The sequence below is a fragment of the Heloderma suspectum genome, chromosome 14 (assembly GCF_057233095.1).
Source record: "Heloderma suspectum isolate Gila_16-S chromosome 14, 16-S_ref, whole genome shotgun sequence".
Classification (NCBI taxonomy): Eukaryota; Metazoa; Chordata; class Lepidosauria; order Squamata; family Helodermatidae; genus Heloderma; species Heloderma suspectum.
In genome coordinates, this window is record NC_139471.1 from 23,917,006 (window position 1) to 23,930,657 (window position 13,652).

Genomic DNA, 13,652 nt, shown 5'->3' on the forward strand with positions numbered 1-13,652 from the left:
TATTAGGACATTTCTCCTAATGTTTAGCCAAAGTCTGTTTCCCTGCAATTTCCACCCAATGGTTTTAGTCCTGCCCTCTGGAGCATCAGAGAAATTAATTCCACTACATAGCACCGTTATTGTATTCTGTAAAGTGCCATGTACAGTTCCCTGCCCCAAGGAGCTGGCAATCAATTCAACACAGATCTCCAAATGGCAATCCATTATTCCATTGGTAAGTCGCCCTTCTTCCAAGGCACTCAAGGTGGCATATGTGGTCTTCCTCTCTCCGTGTTATGCCCATTGCAACCACCCTGTGAGGTAGGTGAGGCTGAGCGAGAGTGATTGACCCAGGGTCACCCAGGGAGCAGGTTATTTGAGCCAGGAACTCTTACACTAGAGAGATGAGGGATGTGTCGGGGCTGTGGATGGGGGCACAGGTTCCTCCCAGGGCAAAATCCTCGAGGTGCTTCTGAACGGAGGGCTCCTAGCACTGCCAATCCAAAGGCCTTGTGCAGCTCCCCTGCCCTCATCCTCAGTGTGCTTTTTTAGAAGGGACTCGGAATCTGTGGGCTCCCTCACACCACTAGAAGGGGCCAGTGAGCCATGAACGGCACACAGCAGCAGCAGCCTGCCGAGAACAAGGCTTCTTCCCCCAGCGCATGGAAGGGGTTGCCGCAGGATGTGCTGGCTGATGGCCGACAACTTGAGCGCCTTTTAAAAGGGGCTTGGATGAATTCATAGAGGAGGAGAAGGCTGCCAACGGCTCCTGGCCCTGATGGTCCTGTGTCACCCGCAGTGCGCCTCTCGACACCAGTCATGGGGGAGCAGGGCAGGAGGGCGTTGCGCTTGGGCTCACGTCCCGCTTGCGGCTCGTGCCTGGCCACTGAGGGGCCTTCGGCCTGAACCAGCACGGCCCTCCTTAGGTTCCTGCTGCTGAACAACCACCACATGACTCCATAGAGCTCCATGCTGGCTGGGCATGCTGGGAATTGTAGTCCAACACATCTGGAGGGCACCAGGGTGGCAATGGCTGATAGAGCTGAGGTGCAGGAATTCTTTTCAGGGCACTTTTCCGTGTAGAACTCCCCACACCGTGGTAATCTGAAAATACGGGGGTGGGGGGCATTTTAAGGCTTATAGCCATACACCTACATGGTCACACTTGTGCTGGCCCTGACTGGAATGGGTCTCCCACTGCACCAGCCACGGGCCCCTTTGCCCTTGCTGTGTAGCAAGGGCAACTCAATATCGCTGGACCGAGGCGGAGCGTCTGCCCAGGCAGCCTCCAAGGCAAAATGGCTCCATTTCCCCATCTCTCCGCCTCCCCCACCTCAAATCGGGGAGGCTGCTCCTGTGTCTGGGGCCGCAACAATGTAGGGGTGTCTTCTCCTAAACCTTATGCATGTATGCACATGCACACACACACGCCTGCCTGTGTGCAAACTCTGAACACTAGCGTGGCAGCCACAACAAAGGGAGGGAGAGCGCAGGGATTGCTGGAGAGGGACCGTGGACCAGGCGTGATGCACAACAGTTCCCGAAATGGCTTCAACTGCAGGGAAAGCAAGCAAGGACCAAACAAATGTAGGCTTTCCAGCTGAGATGACACCAACAGCCGTCCAAATTACGTTGCGATTGGGAAGCCCTTTTTAATGCCAGGGTTGGGACCCCTCCTGATGATGCCGGTCTACGCCATCAAGGAAAGGACAAAGCAGGGAGAAGCCATTTCTCTGGATCCCCCCCCCCCCCCGTGAGCACCACCAAGAACCTGTCAGTCACAGGTCTTCCTTGTAGACACCCTCGTGAGGCACCAAATGATTCATCTCTTCTCGCCTGGCTGCACTTCAGAAGAGGACGCAGCTCTGTTCTCCAGTGCAACAACACCACCCTGAGTAAGAAGGGAAGGCCGCAATTTCGGCAGCTTGTGGGACCCGAGTTCTAGCACTCGGGCTGTTGGCCAGTTAAGGGCTGAGAGAGCTGCTTGGCTTTGCGTGGCTGCATTTCGAGTATGCCAAGAGCTCCGTGCCCATCGGTGACATAACCTTGACGACCACCCTGCCACAGTCATCCCCAGGGCAGCATACAGGTGAACAGCACTCTGTCTTCTGCCTCGTGATTTTTGCTGGAGGATCAGCTATGGGCACAGCACTTCACAAACAGCCTCCCTTGCTTTCCTGCCCAGCTCCTGCCAGCGTCAGTTGAGTAAACAGGAAGGCAACAGGTCTCGCTGGTGAGCAAGGCCCGTCTCCCTCGAAGGGTGGCGCAGGAGGGTGGCTTCCTCCCCACCGCCTTGTGGCAAGGGGGATCAGATTTATTGCTCTCATTGGCTTTATCTTGGCGATGATCTTCACACCTCTCAGCAAGGCCCAAGGGCCTCGTTCATCAAGTCGGCATCTGCCTCTCGCAAGCAGGGCCGGCGCCAAGGCTCGGCATGGCCGGGCACCTCCGAGGGCCCAGCTGGGGCCTGCTGACCAGAGCCCCCTGGACTCGCTCCTTCCTCTTCCTCTCGCTCTGGCCGAGGCAATGGTGGTGAGAAGGGGGAGCAGGAGATGCCACGGCCGACCAGCACGTGATGAGGAGGTGGAGGAGGAGCAAGAACCGCGGGGGGCAGTGGCAGTGAGAAGGCCAGCTCCCTGGGGGAGGAGGCCCACTGAGGGTGTCTTGCCCAAAGGCCCCACAAACCTGAGGCCGGCACTGCTCGCCAGCCCCGTGAGGAGTCCCCCTTTCCACATCCTCCAGCACCTCCTCTACCGTGGGCACTGAAGTTTGCAATCTCCTTGGGGCAGGTTCTTGTCAGCGCTGCTTACCTGGCAGCATGAAGGCGCCCTAGCTGCCTTGCTGTCAGCTCAGGGCAGGCCAAAGTGAGACCTGTGACATATTGCCAGATTTATGGCCTTGGGGGGGGGGGGTCCGGCCTTTTGGGGTGGGGGTGGGGGGGATGTACAGAGACCAGGAGATTGCCCAGAAGCAACTAGCCGAAAGGGGCAGGCACTGGCATGGCTTGAGGAAACAAGTCACCTTGGGATAGCCAGAGAGGGAGAGAGACCAACTCCTTTTGAAGCAGTGGTCACTGCATATATCCATTCTTTCATAGGCTGTTTTGGAGGGGTGGGGTATTTCCTCTGCTTAGGCTCCCCCCACCATTTTTTTTGTAGTTTTGCAAACCGGATACCTCTCTCTTGTTTTGGATAGCCACCCTCGTTTTTTAGAACTGTTGTGGCTACATATACATTGGCACTCACACTGAACATTGGAATTGGAAGGCGGCGGAGAAGCCCACCTTAGAACTGTTATGGCTACGTAGGCATTGGCGCCCACACCTGGACTAGAAGGAGGAACTATTGGTGGCAGAGGAGGAAGAGAAAGCATATTAGTGTGTAATGTGTGTGTGTGTAAAATAAAGATTGGGTTGGCTGAAGTGTGTGTAAGGGGGGTGGGGTGGAGAATTGAACTTATGTGCACATTCCTGAACCAGGGTTGGAATGCAGACACTTACTGGCTTCTTGCATTTGGCAGCTGTTGTGTGTACGATTAAGCTTACTGCATGCTGACCCAAAATACAGATGGGAAAGTGTGTGTGTGTGTGTGTTTGAGTGACTCCTCCATGCTTTCAGATTAAATGAGGACAGCAGAGTTTAAAAGGGGCGAGAGATGGGGAGGGAGGAGCTGTTCAGCTCTAAACATCTGCTGCTATCAACCTCTTCAGGCAACAAACATTTGTAATTTCCAGAATCAGATCTCTGAACCCTCATGAACCTTCCAGCCCCCAGCCGCAGGCTTTTCTCTTCAGACATTCCCCAGCCTCACCCTCCCGGTGTGGTAAGGAGGCGGCTCTAATTATGAAGCAGCGGGAGGTAGTTTCCACCGGCTGCAGAGTTTGGGCACCATGAAGGGTGGCAGACAAGAACCGATCCCTGGAGACACAAACCACAGAAGTGTTCTCGCTCATGCCCCAGTCACCCTGGGAAAAGGTGTGCGGGAAAACATCCCGCGGAGTTGTGCAGCCCTCGTCACTCGTGGAGGTGGCACCCTTTAAAATGTGCTGCTGCTGTTACAAATATTTCCCCACTCGGTTTGTGCACACCCACCTAGGCAGAAGTGAATAAAATGGTACATAGCCAGGCATGTGCCACCTCTGGTGCAATGTAAAAGCAAAAAGCAAAACTTACCCCCCCCCCCCGAAACAACATACCAATTATTAGGGGGAGCACTGATGCCAGGCTTTGGAGGGCAAGACCTCTTCAGTGGGCCCCCTTCCTCAGTGAATCTTGGGATGTGTGAACCAGCAAAACCCACATTCATTGAAGTCCTCCGCATTTCATCTCGAAACTCGTTCCAACTCCAGTCTGTATCAGACTGCAAGCTTTTCTTTTTGCACGAACATTCATGCATATTTTCACATGCATTTTCCCAAATGTATGCATCAATTGTTCACATCTCTGAAACAGAGTCCTCCTTCTTCCACCAATTAAAGCATGTCTGTGCGCATTTTTCGAAAGTACACATTTTTCCATGTGCCGTTTCAAATGCATGCATGCCGTCGAACGCACTGCTTTTGGTCTGTGAGTCACACCCCAGGCTCAGACATGTGCAGCCTTGGACTGCATCTGAGTCCATGTTTGGACTGGAAGGTGTGAACGGGGTAAATCCTGATTGAAAAGAGAACTGAAACGGATGTCTCATACATCCTTAAGTGAGTCCACATTCTTGCAGCCATTGTGACCAGCGGCTCTCGCTCCCCCTCCCCCTCCTCACTGTGACTCACTTGCTTGGCAGGCAGAGAGCCTGTCGTGGGCCGCGGCATCCGCTGCTGCGCCTTCTCCCCACCACTGCCGCCTGGGCCAGAGCGAGAGGCAGGGGAACCAGCACCAAGGGGGAGCAACTCCAGGGGGGCCTTGCCAGTGGGCCCTGCTGGGGTGTGGACCTTTGGAGGGAGCCCCACCGTGCCAGCCCTGATTTCGGGCAACAGGGTGAACCCACAGAAGATTGTACAGAGGATGCGATAAGCGAGGCTCAGTGGAGATGAGGAAGGGAGCGTCAAGGGCTGCGGCCCAGCTGCCTTGGCACAGACTCCGCCGACAGCTACGCTGGTGCCAGCGCTGCTTGCGGGGAGCTGAGTTCAAATCCTGGAAGGACTCGTCCAGGAGAGGGGTGGATCTGTGGGGCTGGCCCCAAGGAGGGTCAATCCAGAGGGGGAGACAACTGCAGAGTGTGGGGCTAATCTGTCTGGGGCAGGGCGGGTGGGGCGAGAACGGGGATGGAGCTGGTGGGCAGGCGGAGGAGTGGTGGCGCAAGGCGAGGAAGTGTTACAGGCAGCCTGGCTGTCCCCCAAGAAAGACCCCGGCGAGGCCTGGCCTGGCCGTATCTGCAGTCAGGTCAGGCCAGGCCAGGCGGAATCTGTGGGCTGCTGGCAGAGGGGAGGCAGAGCCGTGGGCAATTGTGCTCCCCATGGCCTCAGCGACTCACCACACTGCGCAGCCTGGGACGCTCCCGGTTCAAACCCCAGGCGACCCCGATGGCTATTTCCGGAACCATCTCTCCAGACTCGGGTAGACTTTCTCCTTGGGCAAGCTGGGATACCGCTGGCAGATGAGGCAGAACCGTTCCCGCCAGTTGTCATAAAGCTTCACCGTGTGGCTCCGCTTCCAGTTGAAGAAGCGCCGGTAGCTGCTCTCGTTCATGGTGGCGAGGAAGTTGGCGAGTTCCTTCGTGGAGCCGAAATCCTCCACATGGATGAAGGCCTCGGCCGGGAGGAACTGCTGGTAGTTGGCTCTGGGCGGGCCCAGGACCACAGGGACGGCCCCGGCGAGGAGGGCGTTCCTCCAGAGCTTCTCCGAGATGTAGTCCTGGTAGACGGAGTTCTCGAAGGCGAGGTAGAACTTGTACTTGGAGAGGGTCGGCAACAGGCAGGCTGGGCAGAGCCGCTTCCTACTTGCTTTCCCAAACACATCGATCTTGAGGTGCTTGGACAGGCTGCGATGCAGCTGGGCTCTCTCTTGGGTGTGGTGGTAGTTGCTGACCACCCAGGACACTAAGCCGGTTTTCTCTGGGATGTCCACCGTACCCGAGGTCCGAGGCACGAGCTCCCCGTATGGGACAAAGATGTCGGAGTCCTGTCTGTATGACATGACCCAGTTCCATTCTGTCCCGTTCCAGCCGGACAGGGCTTGGGTATGTTTTGGGGACTCCAAGGAGATCCAGATCCACTTTTGCCCCAGGTGGGGCTTCGATTTTGGGAGACGCGACCGACTCCTCTGGAGTTCCCGGTGGTGGAAGGCCACGACGTCTGCTTGGCTGTACAAGCCACGGTCGCTGGTTAGCCGGCAGCCCTCTATGTGGTGGAACGTGGCACAGACATCGCCACTGAGGTTCAAGGCTTGGCCGAAGGGCCAGTCCCAAATCAGGACCGTCAGCGGGGGGTGGCCGCGGGCGTGAGCTCCGCTGGGGTTGCTGAACGAGACGAAGAGCAAGCAGCAGAGCACAGGGCCAAGAAGGGACACGGCAGGACACCTCTTCCGACTGGGGTTGAAGGCCATCGTATGGGGACCGCCGGCCTCTCTCCCGCTTCTCCTGCTCGCAGCTCTTTTGTGTCTGTAAGGGGGAGTGTTTTTCTGATTCAGCTCAGCAGAGCTTCTTCCTCAGTCAGGGTGGCTTTGGAAACTGCAATAGAGAAGAAAGATGCGGGATCAACCTCATGTCAGAACAGGGTTGTGAAAGGACCCTTCCGATTTGGTAAGTTTTGCCTGCGTAGGTGGTAGGAAGCTGCCTTTGACCCTGTCAAAGGGCTCATCTGTCAGGCCTGGAATGGTCTACTGTGACTGGCAGGGGTCTCAGGTGGAGAAGGGTAATTTCCGTCACCTGCTACTTGAGCCTTTTTAAATTGGAGTTACTGGGGGTTGAAGATGCCTGTGCAGTGCAGAAAATTGCTTTTAATGGGGATCGTTGTTTTTTCCACTTTCCCTTTCCTTCCTCTTTTATTGTCTTGTTCACCAAGCATAGCCAAATTTCGCAAGGCCAAGTTTCAAAATGTTTGTTACAATGACGTTTTAAAAACCTTGTATTAGGGATGTATGGATTTTAAGTCCATTCCGTCTACATTTTGCGGATTGTCAGGTGTCTTTGGTTCTGTCCTCCGCTCATTGACGGAATCAGATTTTGTTTACCAGAATTTGGTTCTGTTTGCACTAATTTGAATGGGTGCTATTGCAAATTAGCGCAAATCCCTCCCCCCTGCCCCCAAAAGTAAAAAAAAAAGGTCCGTAAGTCCATGGTATCTGGGTGACTCAGAAAAAGCTGGTCCACTGCAGAATCTGGGATATCTGTTTCATAGAAATCCAAACTCGGTTGCAGATGTCTCTGACATCCATCCCTTGTATGTATGCTACAAGGGCTTACTGAGCTACAGTGAAGAAGTTTCCCCCACATCTGCCCCCCACCACAAGCTTCCTCATACCCTGACTCAGTGGCGAGCTAATTCTCCTTCTTGGCCTTCCCAATACAGGGATAAAAACACTGACCTACATTACAGGGTTGTTGTAAGGCTGGGAGCAAAAGAATGTATGCAAGCATTCTGGAAGTGCTACTATCACGTGCTAAGGTGTTTATTTACTTTTTAACTAATATATGTGTTTACTTATTGAATATCAGTATTTATATGCTGCTTTCCAGCTACGTACACACACGCCACACCCTCCTGGAGGCGACTCACCAACAAAATAACAGAATGAATTTTAATTCATTCGTTTTAATTGCCACAAAAAAAATCATTTAAAAATCTAAAGCAAAAGTTGGGAGCAGGAACGTAAAGGCATGTTCTTAAACACAAGTGCAGCCTTTCCCAATCTGGCACCCTCCATGCTGGCTGGGGCTGATGGGAATTGTAATCCTAACCATTTGGAGGGTGCTAGGTTGGGGAAGACTGCTCTAAGATGGGTGGGGGTTCACTGAGGAGGTCTCTGGATGGTAGACAAAACCTTCAAACAAAACTCTCCCATGACCTTTTATCCTCACTACAACCCTACAAGGTAGTTTGGGCTGAGAGAGAGCTTCAAGGACACCTTTATTTCATGAAATAAAACAGGAAAAAACCCTTACTCAGCCTGAGCATAACACACCAATATAGCCTCATTAAAACGTCATCAGAGTAATTTCAAAATATACTTAGAGCTAAATGCGTCAGCTTCTGCTCTCTTCAGTAGCTGTGATGTTAAATGGATACCTGTTGCTTTGCTGTTGTGCCATTTTATATTCCTGTGTGTGTGTGTATGTGCACACGCACACACCTGTGATTCTTACCCCAAAACTGAAGGGGCCTGTTGCAAGACATTTCAACTCACCTTCACACAGCCTCTTGGATTTACAGCTGCTTCCAATAGAACAAACAAAAGGCCCTCATGTGCTTGACAAAAGGGAACACTTCTGGATCTACAGACTGAGAATTCTTAGTCCAAATGGCCTTAATCTGGAGAACAATTTGTAAGCATTACACTACTCATACCTCTGTTTCTTCTCCTAAGGAACTTTCATCTCCAGGCATTCCTAACTGCCACTCCTGATATCCATTCAACAGCACAGCTACTGATGAGGGCGGAAGCCAAAATGTTTAGCTGAAATAAGTTTTTTATACTCTGTTGATAGTCTTTCTATCTTTCATATATATATATATATATATATATATATGTATGTATGTATGTATATGTATGTATGTATATGTATATATGAATCACATACACACACACACAGAGACGGTGACATCTGTCTATCTATATCTGCCTCCATCCATCCATCCATCTCTATCTCAGCAGCAGTAACACCTGTACAGCAAAAAATAATTGTAACCATAATTTGCACTTCTTACATCTTTCTCAACTGTAGATATTTGCTGGATTCCAAGATTTCATACATACACACAGTTTAAGATTTGGTGAGTTTTTAAGCTTTATAGTTGCATTACGACTTCAGTTTTGTGTTGTTGTTTTTACATCCCTCCAAAATCAGGTTTTTTTTTGAGGGGGGGAATTAAACTTTGCATTTTTGGCATGGGCAGCAGGAAGAGATGAATCGGAGGGGGGGGTGAATGGCTGGCAGTGAAAAGAACGTGGAGCTCATGTACTGAGTCAAGATTAGCGTATAAACCAAGACAAGACAAAGATGGGGAGATTACTTTCATTAACTGACTATTTTTACCCCGCCATTACTCAATGTTTCAAAGCCAATATAAAGCAAAACAGGCAATATATAAATAAATTACTCCCACAGTCTTCCGCAGTAAAAGCACAACAGGAGATGGTATAAAACAACCTTTTAAAAATTAATGTTTATTGTACAATTTCACCAAAACAAAAAGGAGGAAGAGAAAAAGAATTGTAGCTACATAGATTTTTGCAACATAACTTTTTTCAACATAACTACAGATTTCTTTTTTAGTACAGAAATAATAGAAGAGCAAGTGTCTTTCCTAATACATGCAAAAAGCTGCAGCTTCTTAGAATTATTTTAATGTATTTACTTTTTAGAAAGTAATTTGTTTTAATTTTATTTCTAGAATTTGTTCTGCTTTGGCTCAGGGCGCCTTAACCAAAATCTCAGAAAACCAGTACCTTAACAATGTAAAATCAGTGTAATAGCTCAGTTACCTTTTTCTCTTCCTCCTTCCCTTGAGTCAGCTCAGGATCTCTCTGGGCTAATTCCGCCAAAAGGGTTTCTTTGGGTGGGGGGGAAGCGGCATGGAACGGCAAGCGAGGTCACTCTCCCTCCCTCCTCCTCTTCTTTTTTGGTGAGATTTTATCATGGCCACCGTTTCTCACACCTTGGATGTGCAGCTGAGGGTTTCCTGGAACTGTAGCTTTCGTGTGGTTTTTGACACCCTCCTCCACTAGTGGCACTTGGCTCTGCGTTGCGACAGCAGCAGCATCTGGGGAGGCCACCCTAAGGCAGCCACCAAAAGGAGACGCCAGGCGACACAGGAAGGCATCCCACGCCTGCATAGGACAACCGGCTCTGGGGTGGGGAATGGTGGTGGCGGCTGAAAGGGTGCCTGTTGTGTAGAGAGATAAGGGCCGGGGCTCCCTGGGTTTTTCCCCCTCTGATCATGCTAGAAAGTCTCATCAACAAAATCAACAGAACTGATTCAGCAGAGATAAAAGGAACGGCTGAAGAAGTTTCGTTCTATAAAAGGAGGCGGCTTCTTCAGAACTGGGGACGACTGACTTCACTGATGGCAGCCGTCCTCAGCCTGGCGCCTTCCAGATGCTGGAGGGCAGCAGGTTGGGGGAAACTGACTCATGGAACTCCTTGCCGCCAGATCGCTTTGGAAAGGGGACAAGGCGAATTCACGGAGGAGCAGAGGCTGCTCCTAACTCTGGCTACGTGCTGCACTATCTAGTGGAGCTTCTAGCTTTGAGGGCAGTGGGCAGGCTCAGCGTCAGCTCGTGACGTCCAGCACCCTGGCATGGCCGACTGCTGAGATCTGTTCCCCTTTTCCCAACCTCGCTTTTCAGCGCACCAGGGCAGCCAGGTCTGGGAGCTGCCATTTCATTTTCCCACAATGCCTCAGAGGGGCACTAGGACAGAGGTATTGTGGGAAATTTTAAATTGGCCACAATTTAAAAAGCGCCACTGCTGCTGCCTACCAGCTCACCTGTCTAGCCGTATAACCATGGTGTGACAAACGGTGGTCAGTGATGAAACGTTACCAAAAAAGAAGAGGAGGGAAGGAGGGCGGGTGAGTGACCTCAGCTGCAGTTTTGTGCCATTTCCCTCCCTTGCCCAAAGAAGACCTTTTGGAGGAAGGAGCCCAGAGAGATTCTGAGCATCATCTCAAGTGCAACTAAGAGTGCAATCCTATGCACGTTTAGACAGAAAAATAAGTCCCCAGCTATGCTGGGAGTTGTAGGACTTCTTTCTGTCTAAACATGGATAGGATTGCACCCTAAGCTATTCGTGGCGTTCCTGCCTATTCCCAGTGAGAATTCCCCTTTTCTAAGGCCTTTCTCACCCCCAGGAGGAACCACCACCTCTCTCACACACACCGGGGTTCGCTGTCACCAGGACGTTTAAGGCCTAGGTCCAACCTGTTACCCAGTTCTCTGTCTGCGAGGACACACAGACTTTACTTATAACCTTGTACTGTTCCTTTTATACCTTCCCCTTACGTAGCCCAGAGCAGAAGGCACAGGATTTGGTTAAACAAACTTTATTAACTACAGCAAATAAATCATTGAATAATAAACAGGTGTTTATTACATAACACTTAATGGTGTTATCAATATATGTTCTCTCATAACCCACTCTCTAGATCACACTCTCAAACGATCATTTCACAAATTGCCACCGACCTCCCTCTCTCAGTTCCCAGTCCTAAACTCCTAACCCTGTCTCTGTCTTATCTAACTCTCCCAACACAGAACACAGGTTTATATAGGACACACACTTCACGCCCCCCTTCATTGTGTCAACCCATCATCACACACATGTAAATCCACCACTCTCCCAGTAACTCATCTCTCTCTTTCTCCACAGAAATACTCACCATAAAACATAGAGATATAACATAACCATAGACTTATTATATACAGGCATGTAACGTCACATTATTGACGTAAGAGGGGGCCCAGAGGGTGGTCTGCAAAGAGCCCTGCCAAACCTGGACCGCATCCTGGCAGTCTGCTGTTGAGCACCAATCGCTTGCAAAGAAGGGGAGGGTGCTGTCGTGCCCATGTCCTGCTGGGGGGCGTCCCATTGGGGCGTCTGGTTGGCCGCTGTAGGAGCCAGGATGTGGGACTGGGCAGCTGCAGGGCTCTCCTGGTGTTCTCACTGAAAAGCCCCAGGCGGGCTTCTGAGGAAAGCCAGGATTTGCCAGAACCCCGTTTGAAACTGCCGGTTGCAGAGGTTTCAAGCACGACAAAAACACTAGAGATGAGCTATGTCAGAGGTGGGGAACCTCAGGCTTGTGGGCCAAATCTGGCCACCAGGCGGCCCTTCCCCCTTATTTATTTATTGCATTTATATCCCGCCTTTTTTCCTCTTGCAAGGAACCCAAGGCAGCTTACATTATCCTCCGCCTCTCCATTTTATCCTCACAACAACAGCCCTGTGAGGTAGGTTGGGCTGAGAGTCTGCGATGGGCCCAAAGCCACTCAGTGAGCTTCCATGGCTAAGTGGGGACTAGAACCCAGTTCTCCCAGCTCCCAGGCCAACACTCTCGCCACTACACCACACTGGCTCTTTTTCTGGCCACACCCCTTCTCCCTTGGTGGTTTCCCACCTTTTTTTTTTACTCGTTCTAAGAAGCTGAAATGCCTCTCCGAAGGCTGCAGTCCTGGCTGTAAAGGCTCTAAGCTAAAACACCCCGGCATTTGGGGGAGTTTGGGCCCTGCCCCTTTTGCCCTTGGCCCTGCCCACACCAGAATGTGGCCCCTGGGAACTCCTCTGCCATTTCAGTTCGGCTCTCGGGCTGCAAGAGGTTCCCCGCCCCTGGGCTGTATACATGCTGAAGTGCTGAGTCTATGGCAACGGATTCTGGAAGCTGTGCATGGGGAAGGAAGGCAGAGAGGAGGCTGCTTGTAAATTGGGTTCACATTCCAGCCAGCTCTCAGTTTCGTCTTTGGATTTCGCTCACAAGAGAGCTCCTGAATCGATCGCGGAAGGGGCCGCGGGTGGCCCAGCTGTTCAGCCGACGGAGCAGTCCCTGCGTTTTCAAAGGGTGCCTGGCTGGCGACCGGCATTTCCCTGTCTGTCCCGCAGGGGGAGCCCCTGCGCCTGAATTTGTCCCCTTGGGCTCAGTTTTGATCCTTGCCCTTCTTTTCACACAGATGCCTAAATTAGGGGTGTCGGGGGAGTCCGGGGCAGAGCTCACTGAGCTGTCGTCAGCTCAGCCTTTGGCTTGTTTCCCCGTGAGCAGGCCTGACTTTTCCCCCTTTTTTCCAATTATTTATTGTGAATTTCAACAAACAAAACAAACAATAAACATAACAAAACCAAATTGTGTGTGTGTGTGTGTGTATATGTATATGTGTGTATATATACATATATATATATATATATATATGTATGTGTGTGTGTGTGTGTGTGTGTGTAACAAGCAGGCCCGACTTGATGTGCATCAAGTTGAGGCAGTTCATGGATTTTTGTTTTGTTTTTTAATTTTTTTTGCGTAAATAGCAGTTCCCACAAATTGCAGCATAAATAGCATAATTTGCACAAATTCTGGCCATCATTTGTGCGCATTGTGGCTGCAATTTATGCAAATTTTTAAAAAAACAAAAGAGTTCCTGGATTTTGGGAAGAAACCTGCGGCTCGGTTCACAAACACAAGTTGAGTTGGGGGCACTGCGGAAACCTGGCAAGCCCCCAAAGGGCCGGATTTCTCAGCGACAGACTTTGCCAGCCTAAATTAAGCTGGTGTGTGTGTTTGTTTACATTTCCCCATCTCCAGTGCACAGGCAACACTGAGGTTGGGCGGGAACATACAGTACATGCAGTGGTGACAAACGATGCATCCCAGGCAAGCCCTTGTCTCCAAACCCCTGGAGCATGCTGTGCCAGGATAGCCTTCCACACTACGCTGAGATGGACTATACTTCTATGTAAGTTACAGTAATCTTTTCTAAACTTGCATCTACACCAGGGCCGGCCCTACCGTTAGGCAGAGTGAGGCAATCGCCTCAGGC

The 13,652-nt window shown here is 51.2% G+C and overlaps 1 protein-coding gene across 1 annotated transcript; it reads right to left on the reverse strand.

Annotated features, from left to right (window-relative positions):
• Nucleotides 1-1,029: 1,029 nt before the first annotated feature.
• FUT7 (fucosyltransferase 7) lies at nucleotides 1,030-6,596 on the reverse strand. Its single transcript, XM_084821083.1, has 2 exons — nucleotides 5,449-6,596; nucleotides 1,030-1,083 (listed from the first exon to the last, which is right to left on the reverse strand). The coding sequence occupies exon 1, from the start codon at nucleotides 6,516-6,518 to the stop codon at nucleotides 5,502-5,504; it is 1,017 nt and encodes a 338-aa protein (XP_084677209.1). The 5' UTR covers nucleotides 6,519-6,596; the 3' UTR covers nucleotides 1,030-1,083; nucleotides 5,449-5,501.
• Nucleotides 6,597-13,652: the final 7,056 nt, after the last annotated feature.

What these genes read in the sequence shown, in the direction of transcription:
- FUT7 (XM_084821083.1), bottom strand. Translation starts at nt 6,518, where the DNA reads ATGGCCTTCAACCCCAGTCGGAAGAGGTGTCCTGCCGTGTCCCTTCTT.